Source organism: Heterocephalus glaber, unplaced genomic scaffold, assembly GCF_053883595.1.
Source record: "Heterocephalus glaber isolate CG9 unplaced genomic scaffold, H.glaber_assembly_v1.0 deba00001523, whole genome shotgun sequence".
NCBI lineage: Eukaryota > Metazoa > Chordata > Mammalia > Rodentia > Bathyergidae > Heterocephalus > Heterocephalus glaber.
Window position 1 is genome coordinate 5,183,349 of NW_028258327.1, and position 23,327 is coordinate 5,206,675.

A 23,327-nucleotide genomic window follows, 5' to 3' on the forward strand; every position below is an offset into this window, starting at 1 on the left:
AATAATTGTTCTTTTTTTTTCTGAATGTGGATCTAAATTCTCATTGATGCCTTTCTGTATTGTGTAAATAGCACAACAAATGTCAATAAGGAATGTTCTAAAAAATTGTGTTGCATATATACAATTCAGAATATATCTAATAGGCATTTAAACTTAAATGAAATGTACCTTGAATTAAAATTTTAAGAATGGCCAAAAAAAAAAAAAAAGGAAAAGGAAAATACATAGAAATTAAAACTGTAACAGAATTAAAAATATATAAAGCCATTGATGGACTGGAAGAGAAAACTGAGGACTCTTAATACATAAAATAAAAAGGTAACAAAATATTTGAAAATTCATGCTACTAACTAGAGGATTATTGCAGTCATGTAGAGACCACACAATAGTTACGTGAGGCATTTGTAAAAAAATAAAAATTAAAGTGTCTCAGTGTGCGACCTGGACATCAATGTTTACAACAAAGAAATAAAAGTAATCTGATGTTTACATTGATCTGGGTAGTCTAACAGCCAGTAACAATGTCCTGTGAGAAACAATAAGAAACGACAGAAAAATATTAAGAAAATATCTCAGAACCAAAAGACAAATTTCCAAATTGCATTTGCCCTTAAAGAGTCTGAACCTGTGCTGTGAAATAGAAACATAACAGTGCACAAATGGGAACCACATATAGAATTTAACATTTTTCTAGTAGCTATATTTAAAATAAAATAACAAGTGAAGTTCAACAGTATGCTTATCATTTCAACATATAATCAATGTAAAGTTGAAATATTTTTCATTATTTTTGTATCAATTCTTTAAAAGCCAGAATTAGTTTTACTTTAGTAGTCATCTACTGGAAGAAAATTAAAATGCCTAGCCAGAAAATAACAACCAACAAATATACCAACAAAAAGATATTTAAAATATTTTCAAGAGAAATTATAAAGAATTTTGTATTCTAGTCAGGGTGCCATTTAATTTACCAATGAAGGAAAATAAGCAAATGTATATCTTTCATTACAATCAGGAAACTAGGAAGACCAAAGAAAGAAAAACGTACTTACTCTCACCAGTCAAATAAAAGGTCTAAAACACTCTTCCAAATATTAGCTATAATACTTTTCATTTAGTTTTTTTAAAAGTGCCTGAACAGCACTTATCAGAGAAAAAAATTCAGCTTTAGGTGAATTTATTATTAAGCAATAGAACATAAATAAACAAGTGGAGCACCTAAAATCACTTAGAATTCTCTTCTAATTCAGTATAAAATATATAATGCATTGTAAGCTGTAGGCACTCTTCAGTGTTGCAGAACACTAGAACTTATTCCTTCTCTCTAACTGTGTTGGGCTACCCTTTGTTGGACCTCTTCTATCCTCCCTTCCCCTTATCTTCCCTTGCTCCTCTGCAGCTATGAAATCTTTTTTTAGCTTCCACATATGAATGAGAGTAAGATTTTTAATAAAAACAATGACAGTAAAACTTCTTAATGAATCAATTTAAGAAAAAATAATTATTTAAAAATGTATGTAAATATATGAGTAAAGGACTTAGATATAAATATAAAATTTATATGGTGATACGTGAAAATTCATGAATTTCTTGTTACATACACATCAGTGCACAATATAAAACTGGCACAAAAATATAATAAAATAAATAGATCAGTAACCACAAAAAATGTTTTAAGGGACTCTTTTCAGAAAAATAATTAAACACTGGAATTCGTACTTTTTATCTAAATAAAACAAATGACCTCATGATATCATAGATTGTTTCATGTGCAACAAATGTTTCAAAACCTGTTCCTCTCTTTTTAAACAAAGTTTACATAACCCTGATATAAAAAATCATAAAACAGTATAACTTTGAAGTATTCACTACTGAATATACCAAAATACAATATAGCAAACAAAATATAGCAACTTATTGATATATTTTAAACTATGACCAATACTAGTGTATTTCTGGAATATAAACATATTATTTTTATATATTTATTAAAATAAATATGTAAGTGCAACTAGTATAGGAATAATTATATTAAGTTTTATCTTTTTTTTTTGTCTTTCTCTGGTACCAAGGATTGAACTCAGGACCTTGTGCTTGCGAGGCAGACACAGTGCCACTGAACTACATCCCTGGCTGGAATACTTGTGTTAAGTGACTTACAGTAAGGGAAGCATTCTAAGATATTTTTCTATATTCATGCCATAAATACATAAAATCACAACAATCAGTCCCCACAAACTCTATTTAGTGTATATTCATCAACACTGTAGCACATAGGTTGATTTTAACCTTAATTTATGTTATCATTTTATTTTAAAATTTTTTGTCGTTTTCTTAATGCTTCATGAGAATTATTCTGGAAAGTAAAGAAGAAGCAAATATTTCACAGCATTAATGAGAATACCTATGGATTTGTACACTGTTCTAAGTTATTTACACTGTAAAACCAATACTGATATTTATTAAGACAGGAGGGCTAGCATTGAACGAATAGGTTAAAGAGGAAAAACAGTGCATGTTAAAACAGAAAACTGGGCTCTTAATGAAGAGAAAGTTTTGCTGTATTTCTTCAGCTTCTGTTTTTCCTTAGAACTGACTTAGGAACATCATAAGCAGCTTTTCTAAAGTAACTTTCCAGCCCTCCATTTCAACTTGCCAGCTGGCAGGAGGGCATTGGCCCATCTGTTAAGCAGGAAGCCCAGCCATGGTAAGACACCTCCAAGCGGAATGAGGGACCAATATTCTCATGGCCTGACTTTTGAAACACTGCGTTTGTTTTCTCAGAAATTTTTTTTTTCTTTTACTTATCTTAAAGGGATAAATCATAATCAAAATATGTGTCTTTTGTTACTTAAGGATATTTTGTGAAACAAATTATTATGATGGTAAGAAATAATAGGGATTTTTAGGGTCTTATTTTTGTCATTTTTTAGTTTATGAACATAACAAAAGTATTGAGTCTCATAATTAGAAAATAATTTCATACTCATCAATATTATAAAATAAACTATAAGGGCTAATTTAGTCAATTATGTTTTATAAATTCAAAAGAAATGCAGTATAAAAATTATAACAGTATACATGAATGATTCATTTATAAGGCATTTATTTGCATTATTTGAAAATGGTACTAAGTCTACTGTGAAATACGGTAAATTAAGGAAGTTTCAAAAATGTTTGTAGCAAAGCTTGGATCTCAACAAGAGAAAAAGATCATGTATTTAAGGGAATTAGTTGACAATAAGTTTACTAGTATTTTCAGTGCATTTCAGTGATTTATTATACCTAAATCCTGCAGGAAAAAATATACACAAACTAAATTGTCCATACTCAAAATAAATTTCCAACACACAGACACAAGAAATGACCATTAAGGAAAAAATAAGCAATAAATAAGTATAAATAATAACAATTGATGCCATTATTCCATGGAGAGGATATTATTCTCTTTTGAGCCTCTGCCATTCCAACACATGTTGAGCTTTAACTACTGTACAGCTAAGAACTGTCTTGCCATTGTATGACTTCTGGTCTTTCAATTTCCTTTTATTCACGGTGGCTTTTAGAGTCTGCATTCTGCCATCCTTAATTAGCATTCACATCAGAAACCCATGGTGCACTACAGGTTATCACAATGGGAGTGAGAGTACCAGGAGGAGCAAGTGAAAAGCCTAGCAGCTGCCATCAGGACAGCTTAATGTTTTCAAGAAAGGGCAATGCTAAAGACGACTGATTTGTGAGAATCGAAACCGCTGATGAAGAGAGTCTCTGCATGGGCTCATGTATTGTGCTTCTGCCTGGAAAACAAACCTCATTTCAATATCTTGAGACATCATTAAGGGTGAATATTCACATAGACTTTTCAGACAGAAAATGAATAACTACCGTAATCTGGGGCTTAGACACTAAAAACACAATAGTGCAGCAAGCCTATGGAGCAGTATTTTATTTTAATAAGTTTTCAACAAGCCAGGGTTATTATTCACATTTTTTTTTTTTACAAAATTCAAGTATGTTCTGAGGAAATTTAGAAAAGTTTTTTATATCTTTTTCTTTTTCTTTTCTTTTTAAATTTTTTGCAAGCCTATTAAGCAAAGGCATCCTTTTTAATGATTATTTTCATACATATAAATTCCTTAATAAACTATGCAGGGATCATCATATTATTAGTTGCTGCAAAATGTGTTTACCTCCTTTTAGAATAACTTCAGGAAATTTGTATAATATACGAAGAAAAAACCACTAAGCTTTTGCTAGCTAGAACCATCATTCTAGGTGAAGTTTCTGATTTTGTTCCATTCCAAGAAAAAAACTGCTGTAATTTGTGATGATGGGAAAAAAGCCTTTGTCCCCCAAAAGTAATACATAGTCACCTAAATTTGTACTGATCCCTATAAAAATAATGACTGTGTAATACAGTTGGTCTTAACCTTCAAAAAGAAAAGAATAAGAGCTTTGCAGGTTGTGCTATTCCTCACTATTTCAGGAAGGTACTTACTGATGTCAAAGGGTTTAAAGGTGGATTTGACATAGTGATTATCATTCATGCTTGCATAGGGAAAACATTGTCATGTTTTACTAAAATGTACTATGATATTAATCTCCCCCACTTGATTGAATTATCATTTTAGATGGGATATTTTATATGTTTATGATCTTTCTGCTGATATTTGTATTTTGGCCATTAAAATTTTCATTAGCTTAATTCACAACTGAAGAACAAAGAGGGAGGACAAAAGAAGCTCAAATCAATCAAATGTATCATTTGCTACTGTTCCAGTAAAAGGCTTGATGGGAAAGGAGACTGTACTTATTAGCTAATCCTCAAACTGCATTTCATCTCTGAGTGTAATTTATTATCTTTTTACATGAATAACCAAGATTTGACTGCATAAAAGTTATTGCCAGCATCTCCATTCCCACATGACTAAATAGAGCTCATTACTTCCTTTCCCAGCATTTCCATCACACTCTGTGGCAACCTTAACACCCCCACCTTATAGTTTTTAACCTTTACATTTTTGCACATTTCTCAATAGTTTTCTGCTCCACCTAATACACTCCATGAAACTTAGTACGTAATCTTTTAACATTGCCATCTCTTTCTTCTTTTCTCTAGGTACAATGCCTTTTAAAGCAGACTCTACCAATAATCCCCCAACCACAGCACCCATAAATAAACCATATTGCATTTGCTTAAAACAGTTCTTGACCCACATCTTTATTGACTCTTCTCAGAAAAATCCAGCATATTTCTCTTTTTCGTACCTGAATTGTAAGTATGTGTTTCAAAAATACTGAAGTATCTAAGAAAACAACCTCTTGCCTACTGGAGTGGAAATGTACTGAACTCATAAACAGATCCAAAATACAGGTAAAGCGAAGCCTGAATTGAAGAAAGAATTTTGATGCATGTTGAATTTGAAACTGGACATCAAGAGTAACCATGTTCAAAGAGCAGTGCAAATTTATATCTGAATCTCAGTTCAAAGTAGGAGCTAAATTGTATATGGTCCTGCTGTGACAACATCTTTACAAATGAGAAGGCTAAGGGAAAAATATCATATTCCCAAAGTGGTTTGCTGTTAGTTAAGCTGAACAAACCATTCAGATATCTCTATTGTTTCTTTTGCATAAAACAATCTATTGTTCATAATAAAAGTCTTTAATGAAAATACACAATTGACAATAATGTTGGCATAAAAAAAATAACAACAAATTGAAAATAATTAAAAATGTTTATCATAGTAGCAGATTTACAGTAAATTTAATAAAGATGGGACAAGGAAGTAAGGGTGTATTTTTGTGATTTTATATATGTGTGTTATATGTTTTATATATGTATGCACATGTGCAGCAAAAAATTAGCAGTTGGCCAATTACAAGTCTTTAAATATTAAGACTATAGGCCATCAAAACTTATACACACTATCATGTCAAATCTCACCTCTTTTTCTCTATACTTTCCATCTTTTTGTACCACCATCTACAGTTTTACACTTATCTAGCTAAGAAAAGGAGAAATAATATACATTATAAATAGAACACATTGAGCTATAAGGGCATGAATGCAAGGGAGAAGTATAATACAAGTATAGTCAGTGAAACAGAAGGAAAACATAATGAGAAAAGCATGGCTGCCTTTGAACCAACTGGCTGCAGAATGGTGTACAAGGAGACTTTTGTGTGAATGACCCCTCTCATTTCACATGTAGGCAGTGCGTACATTTGCCTATCTACTGCATCTGTGAATTATTTGATCTTATTATTTTTCCAATACATGTGTAAAACTGCTTACAATTGGTGTACATGAGGCTAAAAATCGAAATCTGATTGTTTGTGAAGCTACAGCCTCTGGGTTTCCAAGTCCAAATGATGTGTAACACTCTGAGCAGAACTACATGCTTGATAGCATTTCCGCAACAATGAAAAGAGAAGAATCAGAGAGGAAACTTATTGAAGTAGCAGATTTAAAGGCTTAGAAATCTGCTTTTGTTGATATTATGGAAGAACTGCAGAATCATTTAGAGAATGATTCGGTCACTTCTCTCTTTTGTACTCTGAGCCCTTCTACTAGCCTTAGGAGTTTGGTCCCAGATAAGCCTCTGTCTGGCTATAATGAAAAAAAGAAAAAAACTTTACAAACCTAAGCAAGTAAACTGGACTCTGTACTGCACAACCTTCTACATATGCTTGAAAATAAAATAATAAAACTAAGTTGCAGAGGCAGGCATGTTCATTAAATTCATTGAATAACTGGGACTAAAGACCTTCCTTGAGACCAAATGCTTTACTGAAAAAGTAAATGCATAGTTCCAATGCATAGTTATTTGCATACTAAAGTGCTCCTAGTCAGGAAGAGAAAGAACATGTACAGTGGTATTTAAATGCTAGTAATGTTTTGATGGACAAACATCAATTACTATGCAGGAGCAGCACAGTGGGAAGCACTCAATATATTTAGATAGGAGTAAAAAAAAAAAAGTCCATTTAAAACCAAAAATTCAGAAGGAAAAAAAGCATTCCCTATATGAACTTAAATAAATGTTCATTTTTCTAATACCCCAGCTAGTGGATACATACCAGGAATGACAGCAGGATCAGGTTATAAACAAAAGCTACAGCACACATTATTCTTTTGGAGATCTCTCTAGCTGGATCACAATTAGTGTTTTTGTTATTGTTTTTGGCAATCTGAAACCTGTATTTTTAAGAATGTATATAATAAAAAAATTTTGACAAATGAAAACATGATTTTAAAGTTGCTAATTTTAGCTCCGGTAAGAATAGTAAACACACACACACACACAAAACAAATTCTAACAATGAATTTGAAATTCAAAGTTCAGTGAGGCAATATGCAGAAACACAGTGTTCAGTGGGGGCACCAATAGACCAGTGCTTTACTTGCAGAATTAAAGAGGAAGACACATCTCCAGATTCATAGTATCTTAAATCTTATTTCAAAACAAAAAAAATTAATTAAACTGTTCTAGTGTTTTCTAAAGTGTGTCCTCTCCATAACATAACTGTGTTGCAGCCATCCACAAAACGTATCAGGTCTAAACTATGTTGTAAAAGTAGAGTAAAAACATTTACGAACAACTAAATTCTTAATTGCAATTCTAAACAGAAAATGCAAGATAATCGCCAATGCTCTTTTATTTGCTCGGGAGAATCTGAGATTACAACTTAGAAAAGTTGAAAGAAAACTGAGTGCTACACTAAGAGAATTCAGAAATTAGAAGCCCGACACATCCAAGCAAGTGCAGCCCACATACTGGACAATCTAGACTTCAGATTTCTCACTTATGAAATGATGTTAACACCAGTATCTACTTCAACATGTATTATAAATATTAAATAAATGCATGGAAAGTGCCCTGAATTATGTCTGTCACATAGAAGACACACATTAGATGTCTGCTATTGTTATTTCTGAGCAACCACATACGTACATGAATGAAGCTGAGAAGCAGACCGATGTGCCTGCCACAGTAGTCATGGTTATCTTTCGATTTCAGTAACTTCCCATGACCTTTCCTGCTCCAGTGCCCTTGCATATGGTATTTGTTCTGTCTAGCTTTCCTGAGCCAACTCCTTCTCAGACTTTGGATGTCAACTATCTATTCTTCTGCCTGGAGTCCCAACCTGTGCCATACACTCTTGAACACCAGTATAACTCAACATCTCTCTGTAACATGCCACATTTACTATTCTCCTGTGTCCTAGTCACATGGTGTATATGATGTGTGTGTGTGCGCGCACATGTGGGTGCATGTGTGAGATTTTCTAAAGTTCAGTATGAGCGAAACCTCTGTCTATTTTGTTCATCAAATTCAATTTTTAAGACAAGCATAGTGGTACATGTTTGAGATTGCAGCACTCTAAGAAGCTGAAGCAGGAGAATCGCAAGTTCAAGCCCAGCCTAGGTAAATTAGCATCTTAACAAGACCCTGACTCAAAATAAAATTAAATAAAAAAATAGAAAGGGCCGGGTTGTAGCTCATTGCAAAAGCCCTGGGTTCAATCCCCACTACCACAAATGTATATTATATATGTATACAATTTCATAACTTTTATAATAATCCTTGGTCATCATAATTATTCAACAACTATTTGTTAAATAAAATAATGAATGAATAAAATTAAATGACTGAATGATCAAAATGATTAAAATCCATGAGAAATGGAGCTGATTTTTATTAGTTCACAAATAATGCTAATTAGATTTCATGCTAAATGTGGGATAAGAATCAGAGAAGAACATCTTTTTGCATCTCCTTTATATGATACAGACTTGGACTAAAATATCTTTAATCAAAAAAGTATAAAATTTAATTATTGACCTTGAATAGCTTTGTGTCGAATGGAGACACTGACATGCACACCTTTTTAAATTAAAGAAAAAATTCTTGTTAAGTGCCACAGTATACATTCTGACAATATGACAAGTAAAGCACAAAGCTTCCTATGTCCCAGCACACTCAACTGAATGAATAGTTCAGAGTTTCATAGAGTGGATAGCAGTTGAGATGAGCCTGGAAGAATGAGCAGAATTTGCAGAAAGGAATATTAAGAATTGAACAAAGATTTGGAGAAATAAAATGAATACTGTCTGAGAGTGCAGTTGGTTCATGGAGAATATAGGAAAGGTTGTTGAGAGCTTCCAACCTCCTTGGCACAGTGATCCTTACTCTGTAAGCACTGTGAAGGCGCACGTAGAGTAAAAGCAGAAGATGAAGTCAAATTCTGCTCCTCCAAGGAATCTTCAGTGATGTTTGCAAAAATAATACACCAAAGGAATAATTACAGATCAACATAATATTAATTCGGAATCATGTACAGTACTGACAAATACTATCAGATCTCAGAAATGGAGAAGAACATCTTGCAAAGAAAGAAAATAGGGCTTTCACAGTCACAGCAGTAAGCTGTTCCAGTTCAACTGGAACACAGGCTTTCTGTGTTATTTAAGGGAAATAAGAATAAAAGTTGGGAGAAGTCAAGACTAAGAAGGTCAAGGCAGAAAAATGTGGGCTTTTAATGGTTAATAATGGATTCTCTAAGAATTTCTAAAAGTAGGAAAGCAGAAAACGGACAGAATTAAATTTTATAGACAGGTCTGGAATGCCTTGGAAAAGGGTAAGGCAAGAGGGATAGCTACAAGATTACTTTAACAGTCCTAGAAAGAGGTAGTGATATTAAGGACACAGTGGTCAATGGACAAGAAAGATGTGTTATTGTCTTGTAAGGAATTTTTTGTTGTTGTTTTTAAGACAGACTCTCACTATATAGTTTAGGCTGCCCTTGAACTCACAGCAATTCTCCTGCCTCAGCCTCCCCAGTGCTAGGATTATAGTCCTATGCCACCACACCTGGCTGAAGACATTTTGACTGAAGAACAGGGCTGGGTTGGTGGGCATAGGAACAATCTTTGAAAAGAAAGAAGATCTAAAATTAAGTTAAAGAGGAGTTTGGATATGATGTTCTGAGGTCTTTAGCATGGGAATGATTAAAAAAATAAAAGCTCATAACTTCTATTACTGCCATCTCATGATTACTAGTTTTGTTTCATTATCTAAAGCCTTTAACTCAATTTATTGTATTCTGATGACTACAATTTTGATGTCCGTTTTTGTTACTAAAAGAGCGAGACTATGAATCCTTCCTGACTTGATTTTTCACTGTAAATCACATTTAGAAATCATTGAATACTAAATATTTGTAGTGGTTTCTTCTGGGACACTGATTTCACAATCTTCTGACTACTTGAGAAGGCATAAGAATGAGTCCTGATAAGCTTATTCTGTGGGTAGAAAGTAATGACTAAATAATACAACAGCTCCTAGCACACTCTAGAATTGAAACTTTCTTTTGTAAATGGCATTAGTCAACATTACTGTGCAATCTAATTATTATAATTATGACAGAGGTAAACATATCTAGCTTCTCTGTATTAATATAATTCTGCTAGTCACGAAAATAGTTCTGGCCATTTGATTTCATAAATGAGATTGAAAAAATAAAAGCGAATCTCCAAACTGAAGAAATGAAACAGAAAACAAGATTAAAATAAAATTATAATGGGAAAATACTGAAAAATGAATACTAAATTGCCTGAAAGATATTTGCAGAAAAAGAGGAGAAATCAAGTTCATGTTTGCTTTCTCACTTGGCATGTCTATGTGCTTTTTAAATTTTAATACTGACAATTATTCATATCAAATAAATTTGTAGAAAAAAAGATTTCCAGTAATACATGAAGCTGTAATTTAATCAATGTAAACATCCCAGACATTAATAATTTACATCATTGACTATTTAAAAATTAAAACTGACTAAATTAACATTGACTTGTCTGTTTTACAATAACTGCTAAATAACTGTAAAGTATACAGCATTGTATTCATTACTGTAGAAATTATAATTCATTTTATATCCATTTCTATGTATATCTACATTTATCTCAAGATAACGAGAAAATATATACTTACCAAAATGGTGGTAACAATCAGAGAGCGATTAGATAACGAATCTGTGATATTAGCTGGTTTTCCCTTTTGACTTTCTGTCATATTCAGGCCACTGGCTGGATCCCAAGTTCCAATCTATAAAATAGCATATGTACTTTGTAAATTGTCTATCGGGCACCCAAGAAAAAGCATTGCCAGAGAAAGTTACACCTGCCAACACTTACTACTCACTGCTGCTGCGTTACCTGCTGTCATTAAAAGCTTTTTGTTTTAAGCACAATTCACTCCTCTGTGAAGTGCAACCAGTGAAGTGTGACATTAAAGAACAAAATGATCCACTGCACTGCTACAGCCAGTGTGGGAGCTTAATTTTTCATTCAAACTTTCATTCCCCAAGATAAACAACATTTGATGATACCTTGATAACTGGCTAGAAACTCATGAATAGTGTATATCTTTTAGTGTAATGGATCTATCTCATCTTATTATAAAGCTAGCACACCATATATTATTCAGACAAAGCTAAAAGACACAGCAAAATCTGGGGATCCAGGATAAATTAATAGGTAAAGACAGGCTTAAGGGAAGAACTGACTAGTATTCTACATAACCCCCAGCAGGGCAAAACCATACCCAGAATTATCTTCGGGGCTTTTTAAAGCATGTGTAGCTTTTAAAACATTCCTGGAAAAGATCACAGCACAATCTCACCTAGATAATCCATTCCAATATTCCTTCCTGTGTGCTATTTACGTGAATTTTAATTAAATCATACACTCTCTGTACTCATATCTTTTGTACATGCTGAATGTAGTAAATGGGGTGACACATATGAGGCTCTGGGAAGACATTGCCACAGGATGGGTAGATTAAGTGGTTCATTGATGCCTACACTGTTGCATTATGCTATAACTGGTCATCATCGAAGAACAGGAAAAAGGAGGTGTGGGATCAGTAGATATTGTTCTACACCTTCTCAAATCAGAGAGTCATTAACAGTGCAATGTGTTTCCTACACTTCCTTGGACAATAAACTTATTTTTCTTAAGGAAAAGGGAATTATCAATTTATCTTTAAAATAATCCTGTATATAAAAATTAAATTGTTTAACAGTAAAACTGATTTAAGCAGGCTTACCCAAATATGTTAACAAAGGCCTTGTCAGTATAATCTTATCTTTACAAATATTAAGACTCTTTTACTTTTTATATCTCATTATATTCATTTTTGATAACTTTTCATTTGCATGGTTTTTCTAGTATACTATTAAGACATCTTTTCTTTAATTGAAAAATAAAAGTAGACATTTTTGCTGCTACTTTTTTAAAAATTCATTTTACTTTACAAGGGACTCAATATTAATGTCTTTTATAGTGAGGCTTTAAAATTCTTTTGCCACAATTTTCATGTTGATTTAATTTTCCTCTTACCATTAAAAACTATATGTTTCTGATGTTTGTGTCAATAAAATAAAAAGTCAAATAATTCAGTGAGAAAAAAATGTTTTCTTTCTTTTTCCTATTCAAACTAAATTACCTAATGGACAATTAAATTCTTTTTCTTAGATCGTGACCATCACAATGTCATAAATAGAGAGTCTAAGTTTAATTCAGGTCAGTCAGGAAAAAAAATCTTAAAGACAAGAAAATAACATCAATGTACCAAATTGTTAGGCAGAACCAGTAGTAAGATTTGGCTACACAGAGAGGGGCAATTTATTAAATCCCATAAAATTTCAAGACTAATCTTTCCTTTTTTCCACCTTTTTTAAAGTATAAAATGGTGCCTATTATCCACACCTAACTCTCTTTGCACAATTACGAGGCTTGAGGCTACATGTTGCTAGAGCAGGGACTTTTTTATCTTTGTTTTTTTAGTATGTTTGTAATACACAATAAGTATATTTGTCATGAATTGATATATATCATATTTTGATAACATGTACTTCATTCTTCCTGTCCCCTCCTATCCACTTTTCCCATCCTTATATCCCCTTCCAATCTCCACAAAGTCTATCTCTTTATTTCCTATCATCTCTTGTTTCACTCTTTAAGTTATTTATAGTTTGAGTTTCTCATAGAAGATAAACCACGTGATAATTAACCTTCTGCATCTGATTTATTTTATTTAGCATTATTATCTCAAGGTACATTCATCTTTCTACAAACAATTCAAATCTATCCTTTCTGATTGAGTAATATACAATATGCAGTATACATATATAATTTATATAATATCTATAATGCAATACATATTATATTTTCTCTATTCTTTCATCTGTTGATGTGCATATAGGCTGGTTCCAACATTTTACTATTATGAGTTTTGCTGCTATAAACATGGATATACATGGATCACCATAACATGATATCTTTGACTCTTTCAGGAAGATACCCAGAAAAGGAATAGGTAGGTAAAAATAAATTTCTAGTTTTAGTTTTTGAGGAATCTCCGTAATGATTTCAATAGTCATTGTACTAAATTACATTCCCCCCCCAAAATTGACTGGTTCCCCACCCCAGCCTTACAGGAATTTATTCTTTCTTTTCATTCTCAGTAACAGTCATTTTTTTCTGGAATAAAATGAAATCACAATGTTGTTTTGACTTGCATTTCTCTAATGGCTAAAAATGCTGACTATTTAAAAATATACCTATTGGTCATTTGTACTGCTTCTTTTGAGAAATGTTTATTTATATTAATTGTCAGTTTTTTGATTAGATCTTTTATTGGTGAAGTAAAATATTTTTACTTCTTGTTTTGTTTGGTACCAGGGATCGAACTCGGATCCTTGGGCTTGTGCAACAGGAGGCAAAACCACTGAGCTAAATCTCCGGCACTTTTACTTCTTTACTCTAGATATAAGTCCTTTCTCCGTGGAATAGCTAGAAAAAATTTTGCCAATTCTGTAGGTTGTCTGTTCACTCTGTTAGTTGTTTCCTTCACTGTGTAGAAGCTTTTGGATTTGATGTGATCCCATTTGTGGATTGTTAATGGTATTTCTTGTGGGATCAGGGTTCAGTTCAGAACAATTTTGCCTATGCTTATGTCTTCAAGAGTTTTACCTATATTATCTCTGAGAACATTCAGTGCTTCTGTTTTTATATCTAGGTCTTTAAGCCATTTTAATTTTATTCAGTACAAGTTGGAAGACATTGATCTAGATTCATTCTTCTGCATGTGGTTTCTCAACATCATTTGTTAATGAAACTATCTTTTTTCCAGGGTGTATTTTTGAACCCTTTGTCAAATGTCATAAAGGGGCCGGGGATTTAGCTCAGTGGCTCCGCTGCCTGCCTTGCAAATGCAAGGTCCTGAGTTCGATCCCCAGTACCAAAAAAAAAAAAAAAAATCATATGGCTGCAGGTCCCTGAGGTTTGACTAATTACTTTCTTTTTTACTGATTCATAATAACTGCATTCATTTATGGGGCATAGTATGGTAATTTGATCCATACGTAAAATGTGAAATGATCAAATCTGAATCATTAGAATTTCCATATTTTAAAAATTTATCAGTTATTTGTGTTGAGACTCCTCCCTTCCAGTTGTTTGAACAATATAGAATAAATTGTTGCAAATTATAGCCACCCTAGAGAATATGAGGACTAATTCCATTTTTTACACATACCCAGCAAAACAACATCAGGGCTACTGTAGAACCTTTTGTGGACCTGGGTGGGGATGGAGGAAAGGGTGTAAACAGAATGCCTGCTGACCTGTAGAATGTTTCAAATTCAAAATCATTGAAAAGCACTCTGGTGGCTAAACAATGCAGATCTGAAGATGGTATTCTGTAGGGACTGCCACTTTTCTAGGCCTGGTCTGTAATTAATACTTGTCACTTATTTATTCTCTCTGATTTTATTTCCTTTCTTTTTTAACATTAATTTAATAGCTACGTTTTTCTGGCATAATAGTCTACTAGACACCGCAATGGCAAACACAATTTGACTACTGTTGTCTACCTAAGGACACCCTCAGGCATAACCAAAAGTCTGTCAACTTTCTATAACAGCTTCTACTACAAAGTACTTCCTGTTTCACTTAATGTTACCCTACATGAATGGTTTTATAAAACAAAACAACAAACAAAAACAAAAAAATGGCTTATTAAATAATTTAGTTCAACTTATCATGTCAATTGTCAGTTGTTTTTTAGTACTACTGTACTATTTTGATGGCAGAGTTCCGGCTCAAAAGCCTGACACAATAATCCAGAATTATCTAAAGTCACAGAATTAGTTATTCTCATTTATAAATCTCAGGTTTTCTGACTTAATATTATCAAATTTTAGAATTTTCAGTGGCTTTAAAATGTGAAATCAAATAGTATTTTGTATATTCCTAAATTGTAGAATTCCTAGAGAATACTATTCAAGTTGAGAAAATGTTTTATTTTTTATTTTGTTATAATGACCAGCATCATGCATGACGGGCTGAGGATAGAAACCAGGGTCTTCTATGTGGCAGACAAGCCCTCTACAACTAAGCTACACCCCAAGTCCCTGATTAGTTCCTTTTAGGACTTTCTTTTTATTAGTTCAAAATTGGGATTCTGATATGAAAGAAGCGGTAGACATACAGAATTGTATGTCTATACATAAAATTACATTATGTATGGTAACTCTACATTTGTTTTTCTGAAACACTTTAGGTTTACAAGTATCTTCCTCGTATGAATATTGAACACTTTTATACAAAAAGATAATATGGTTTGGACAATAAATTATAAAGTCACCCTAATTTTAAGGGTTAAATTATATATGAAATACAAAAGTGTCCCAATAGCACAAATAATTGTAGAAAATTATGACCTGATTCATTTTTTTATATTGTTTGGATCTTAAATGTGTTCTTCTTATTATACAAAAGTATATATTTATTATCATCAATGGAGTATAATTCAGCCATAATGAAGAATGAAACTACATCATTTGTAGGAAAATGAATGGAACTGGATATCATGATGTTAAATGAAATATGTTAGACTCAGAAAGGCAATATTGCATATGCTCCCTAAAATGTGAAATTCAATAAACAAGAGATGAAACCAGAAAGAAAACTGTAATTACACAAGAAAGGAATAAACAGGAAGTAGAAAGGGGTATAACAAAGGGTAATGGAAGGATGAATATGATCAAAATATATCATGAACATTGAAATGCAATATTTATAAAAAAAAGAAATGCAATATTTAAAAAATTAGTAGACACTAACAGGCATGAATAAAATTTATTAAAAATAATGATTGTAGCATATTATGCACATGTTATTTTGAAATTTATACCTAGATATAATAGTTTTATAAATGGATGATATTATTTCCCCTTTCCAAGTGAAGAAACTGAAGAATAGAAAAATAATATGACGTCACCTGCTAGCAATTGGTGGGCCTGTCATAGGGCCCAGCCAGTGATACCCTTATCAGAAGCTGGGCCCGTGACTACATGTTTATGAGGAGAACAATGCAAGGCATAAATATAGAAAGATAAAATAAGTTGGAAGGAATCCCACTAAAGCATAAGCTATAGTTAATCCTGGATATATGCACATATTCAAATTTAGATTGATTTATTTTTATATCATTTGTGTAACTTAAAAATTGCAAAAAAATATAGGTAGTTGTTTATTTCCCTTTTAATGGGCATCTAGGCTGGTTCAACATCTTGACTATTGTGAATTTTGCTGGAATAAAGATGGCTATGGGATGTTGACTTTAATTTCTTTGAGTATACAGCAAACAGTGGTATAGCTAGATCAAATGGTAGTTTCTATCTTATACATATGGGTATCCACTTTTCTCAGCACCTTTGATTAAAGAGACTCTTTTCTCCTACTTACATGTTGTAGTTTGGATCAGGAATGTCCCCAAAAGCCTCATGTGCTCAGAGATGGAGCTCATGGAAGGCAACTGGATTATGGGGTCCTACAGCTGCCCTGCTGCTAGGAGAGGATGCTTGGCTAGAGCCGGGTCATTGGAGGCATGGTCTGTTAGGGTGTACCTCCCTTCCCAGCTCCTGCTTTCTCTCTCTGCTTCCTGACCACTATGATGTGAGCAGGTTGCTTCCACCAGACCTTCTGTCATGCCATTTCTGCCTTGGAGCTAGTGGACTATGAATTAAACTGTGAGTCACAAAAAAACCTCTCCTCTTTTAAGTTTGGGGTGTTGGATATTTTGTCCCAGCCTTGAGAAAATGACTAAAACAATATATTTTGGCTCTTTTGTCAAAAATCTGACAGCTATAGTTGTGTGGGTTTGCTTCTGTGTACTTTCCTCTGTTCCACTGGTCTATGTGTCTATTTTTTGTGTGAGTGCCATGCTGCTTTTGTTAGCATAGCTTTGTAGTACAAAATGGCATTGGGTATTATGATGCCTCCAGCCTTCTTCTTGCTTAGAGATTCTTTGGCTCTTCTAGATCATTTTTGTTTCCACGTAACTATTAAGACTTTTTAATAATAAGGTCTTTTCAACATATTAATTCTACAAATTCATGAACATAAATGTAGTGTCTTCCTCAACTTCTTTCTTCAGGGTTCTGTAATTTTCATTGTAGAGGTCTTTTACCTCTTTGGTTAGGTATTTTGTGGGGATTTTTTGGAAGCTATTGTGAATAGAAATTTTTATCTAATGTCTTTCTTGGCTAGTTCACTTTTGGTGTATAAAAACCTGTTGATGTTTTAATGTTGCTTTTTATCTTGTGTTGCAATCATCGTGACAATCATCAAATAAGCCTTATTTATATATCTATTGTAAGAATTTTCTCCTACTATTGAAAGTCAAATTCATAATTTTATTGGCTACATAAAGTAAACAACATATGAACAAACCATGCTTTAACTATCATTGTCACATAAGGCTTTACTATGCACATTTATTTATAAGTATTTGGCTATGAATTTTATTATTTTAAAACAGATTTCTGGAATTAGAACTACTCAGTACAAACAATAAAGTTGTTAAGACTGTTATTATAGGTTGCCAAATTGCTTTTGAGAATTCTCTACTTGTTATCTTCTCCCTTATAATTCATGGTAGTAACCAAAAGACAAATGTCTCTCTAACAATTCATGTTTTATTTATAATTGACTTGCATAATTGGTTGATATTTTAAGTATTTATGACAGTTATGTTTTTTTCTAAATAGTATTTTTATTGATATAAAATAACGATTTCTACTCCAATAAAACATTTTACCTAAACTTGCAATATCTATTATTAATCATGTTCACCTTGCTTCATTATTTGTGAATTCGCATTTGGTGATAAATCAGTATATAAATTTTCACTTTCAACCTATTCCTTCATTTTGTGGGTTTTCTCTTTTTTATATTTTATTTTATTGAAACAGGGTCTTGCTATATAGTTCAGGATGGCCTTGAACTCACACCAATTGGCAATCCTCCTGCCTCAGCCTCCCAAGTGCTGGGATTACGGGTATCCACCACCATGCCTGGCTATTTTGTGGTTTTTCTTATAACAGCTCATCAGTGAATATTTTAATGTGCTATTTTCTCCCATGAATACTATTTTAGCCTTGTTCCTTTAACATTATTTGTTTTTTGCTATTTCTTTTCAACTTCACAATTTTTTGGTAAACTTTTTCTGTGATAATTTTGGAGGTACTCTACTAATATGTATTTTACTTTTGTTTAAACTTTTATCATTACCTGAATGTATTGAGGTGATTGTGTGGTTTTGTTCTTGGTTCTTTAATGTAGTGTATAAAAAACTATAGAAAATTGGAATAGAGTTCTTTATCTCAATCTGATAAAAGCCATCTATGACAAACCAACACCCAACATCATACTAAATGGTCAAAAACTGAAAGGTTTCACTCTAACACCAGGAACAAGACAAGGATGCTCAGTCGCACCACTCTTATTCAATATAGTTCTGGAAACATTAGCCAGAGCAAATAAACAAGAGAAAGAAATTTTAAAAATAAGGACATTATTATCATTATTTGCAGATGGCATTATACTCTACATAGAAGACCCCAAAAACTGCACCAAAAAAATTCTTAGATTTAATAACTAAATTCAGTAGTGTAGCAGGATACAAAGTCAACACTTGGAAATCAATAGCATTTTGTAAACAAATAACAAACTCATTGAGAGAGAAATCAGGGAAACTACATCTGTCACAATAGGATCAAGAAAAATGAAATACTCGGGAATCAATCTAAAGAAGAAAGTAAAAGACCTTTACATTGAAAGATACAGTACTCTGAAAAAGAAGATTGCAAAGGATATCAGAAAAAGGAAAGATATCCCTTGTTCTTGGGTAGGCTGAACCAATACAGTGAAAATAGCCATACTCTGAACACTGTTATGCAGATTTAATGCAATCCTGATCAAAATGCCAATATCATATTTCACAGAACTAGAAAAACAATCTTAAAATTTATATTCTTTCTTAGTGATTGAATATATACTTGTGAATTGTTTATTTCTCTAGTAATTAGCATACCCATTCTTTCTGGATAATTTCCAAAGCAGGTCTCTCCAGCCAGTGTAGGACGTGAATAATAGGTATAGAGATGTTTATGCCAACACAGAAGTTTCTTTGCTTTGTGTTGGTGGGAAATTAGAGAATTCATTTTTCCTCTTTCTGCTGTTTCAAATTTTGAATATTTAAATAACAGGGATAGTTCATCTCATTACTGTCCAAAAATCATTGACATCAAATTTTAATAGTTTTGTACTTCCATTGCGCTCATGGTCCCCTCCAAGCCCCTGGAGCTGGAGTTGGTGCAGCTGTTTCTGGAGCTGGCTGAGGAGGAGGAAGAACTCAATGCCTATCAGCTCCAGACCTTGCTAAGTATTGCCCCGGAGCCACCCAGGGGGAACACTAGGAACCCTGGGGAGATCGGGAGATCGGGCTCAGGACCTGTGAGCAGCTGCTGCAATGTTTCGGGAATGCGCAAAGCCTGACCCTGCACCACTTCCAGCAGCTCTGGGGCCACCTCCTGATGTGGCAGGCCACATTTGACAAGTTTGATGAGGACACCTCTGGGACCATGAACTCCTACGAGCTGAGGCTGGCACTGAATGCTGCAGGCTTCCACCTGAACAACCAGCTGATGCAGGCCCTCACCAGCCGCTACCTGGACAGCTGGCTTCATGTGGACTTTGAGCGCATCGTGTCCTGCATGGCCCAGCTTACCTGCATCTTTCGTCACTGCAGCCAGCACCTGCACAGGGGGGAGGGGGTCATCTTCCTGACACACAAACAGTGGGCGGAGGTGGACCCCTTCTCCTAGAACTTCAGGTCAGCACCTGCTGCCTGATCCCTGACCCTCCTGGTGTGGAGCTAGCTGGGTGCCTGGCTGGCTGAAGGATGAGGCCACCATTCCTGGACCAGGGCGCCTCTCTGTGCTCAACTATCCTCAACCGCACTGTGGGTCAGCACCAGCTCTTCCTGTGCAGCCGTTTGCCCTGTGTTAGTCCCTGCTCCCCTTTAGATGCAGGGGGGCCCACGGTACCTTTGATTTTACACAGGATGGGAATGGAGTCTGCGGGTCACACACTCTCCTGAGAGGTGGAGAACAGAGTAGAGAGAAAAAGAGGTTACTGGAGGGATCCTTCTTAAAAATATTACGTTTTATTATCCTGTCCCCAGAAGGGTGGTTTATCCAGAAACCATGAAAAAAATCAATCAGAATAAACTCGGGGCGGGGGAGAACCATCAACTACCAGGCAGTAGGCCAGCAGCCCACCTCCACCTCAGGAGGTCCCCAGAGACCCCTGCGCGACGCACAGGAAGAGAACAATCAGGAAGGGGCCAGGAGGGCAGCAAATCAGCTATGTCTTCATTGTGAGAGCAAAAGAGATGACAAAGATATGTTGCTAGGTGAATATATATTTATATAATAAATCCATAAGAGCGTTTAAGTATTAGCATCTCATTTCTCAAAGACAAACAGTAAATATTTCATAGTAAGTAAGGCCTATATGCTGCCTGCCTGTGAAAATTCAGAGTACAGTGCAACTGACTGGTTAGTGGTCTTATAAGGACAGAAAAAAGAGCACTCCCATGATCACTTTCCTGCAAACAGCCACCCATTTCCTCAGGGCTTGGATTTCATTATTTTAGAACTACAGTGCTAATATGAAGACAATAAATATATATATAATTATGAAATGGAATGACTAATGCAAATACATGTTTTTTTTTATATTTATGAATCTTATTTTTGTAGGGAAAATTCAATCATAATATTAATTTAAATATTAAGAGAACATTGGTGCTTTTGTTTCTTTTAAATAAAATTTGAATCAATAAATTAAAAGTTCTTGAAATTGACAAAATGGTAACATCCAACTGAGGACCACTTTTAAGGACAAAAGTATAGTCCTCATGTATTTAGATTTGAAGTTAACTCAGTGCTTTATCTTTACATTTAATACACATGTTTTAATTCAAAATCAGTATTTAAAAGAAAGAAGTCAATATTTGGTATTCTCTGATGAAAGAAAAAAAGAAATCTTGTTCCAAAACAAAGAATTGTGTGTTTTCACACAAAACTAAAAATAAACATCATTCAAAAATAGTTTTCTTAAAGATTTTACATCCTGAAAGTTTAAATATATCAAATGCCACAAGAGCTGTAAAAACACTGTCAAACAAAAATGTTATTGTAGTTCTGAGATGAGGGTATGATGAATTTTATGTAAGAGTTAGATAAATTAAGTGGTGAACATCACCAAAAATATATTACAGTCTAGGATATATTTTTGCTTTTCAAAAAGTAAGCAACACGTTTCTGACTGGCTTACTAATTACTGGTTAACATCGCCACTAACATGGCTTTTCCTACAAGAAATCTCAATTCCTGGGAAAAGTTGGTGTTGTTGCCATGGGGACCAGGGTATATGTATCAAATGACATTGATAGAGGAAGATAAAAACTGCTGCGCATCAGGTATCTAGAAATTTATGAAAGAAATATCTCTCACCTATCTTGGGTCGATTTGCAGATTTAGATAAATTTTGAAAACTGTAAATTGTATTCAGACACCTTTCTCATAGAGAGTTAATGAGTACAGAATTCTTCAGGCAAAAAAAGTTCAATAATAAAGATTTCCATTGAAATTACCACTTTTTTCATTAAAAATATCTATAAAATTCTTCAAAAGGCTCTTTGAAAGAGTTCTTTATTCTTGAACATATAAGCTTATAAATTCAGGGAAACAGGGCTTTACTACTAATTGCTTTCTTCTCCATGTATTATCAAAATATTTTACTTCCATTAAAAAGCTATAGATTAGTAATATTTACTAATATACTGGTAGGTACAAATATAAGAAATGAATATTTAGAAAGTAAAGATATTAAAAGTTGAAATGAAGCTTATCTTGAAATTTAATTATGAAAAATGGAAACATTTTATTTATTTATTAGCTTTCTTATTTATTCAGATTTTTTGAGACAGGGTCTCACTAGTCAGTTCAGGCTGGCCTTGAACTCACTATGTGGCCCAGGCTGGCATGGAACTCATGCCAGTTCTCCTGCCTCAGCCTCAGGAATGCTGGGATTATATGTGTTCATCACCACACCCAGCTAGACAAATTTAAACATTTTTAAGGTTTCCACAGATGGACAAGAGTGCTTTGTATTAAGTAAAAATGTTATTTATCATGTTATTTCTATCATTGATTTTATTTATAACATTTTATTCATCTATAAATTTTGTATGTATTTATATATTAAATAATTTATAAAGTCTTCACTGTATAGAAATCAACTAATCAATATTACATGTCTAATTTTGGACACTTCTGATTTTAAAGGTTTTTCCCTAAAGATTCACAAATTAAAGGATGAAATTTTACTATTAAGTCATGCTGAAGCAAACATTTCCAGTCCCCTTAGAACTATTGCTGGCCATAGAAATTTATTGGTATTATATTTTCCACAATTATTTTAAGGTTATATAGAAATATAGTTGTAACAAGGATTATTAGATTCTTTCCATTTAAGAGATAAAGAATTTTATTGTCCACGGTCTACTTTTATACAAACATCAAATTCATGAGAATGCCCACAAAATAAACAGAGCAGATAGAAAAGAGCTAGGGAAAAGATAGAAAGGAATATGAGAAAATTTTCGTTTACATGCAAATATTATTTGTCTTTACAAATTCACTTGAATTATGAATCAAGTATAATAGTAAGATAATTTTTGGGCGGAGCAGAGAACACATGAAGTCACTGTGATAGCACAGGACATTCTATAAGACAATTTACTCATGTGGTAGGACTAAATTATTTCATTTAATTACTGCATTACAGTGCCTTATAATAATTTTTTAAATGCAAATGATCATTTTCCCAAAAAGACACCTGA

At 33.4% G+C, this 23,327-nt stretch overlaps 1 protein-coding gene across 6 annotated transcripts in view; it reads right to left on the reverse strand.

Moving 5' to 3' along the window:
• Positions 1–23,327, reverse strand: part of Grik2 (glutamate ionotropic receptor kainate type subunit 2) — a 643,650-nt gene that overhangs the window by 226,194 nt on the left and 394,129 nt on the right. For all 6 annotated transcript variants that reach the window (XM_087187928.1, XM_087187927.1, XM_087187929.1 and 3 more), the window contains exon 10: positions 10,998–11,111. In XM_087187928.1, the coding sequence (XP_087044054.1) occupies positions 10,998–11,111 (114 nt within the window). The remainder of the gene's footprint in view (positions 1–10,997; positions 11,112–23,327) is intronic.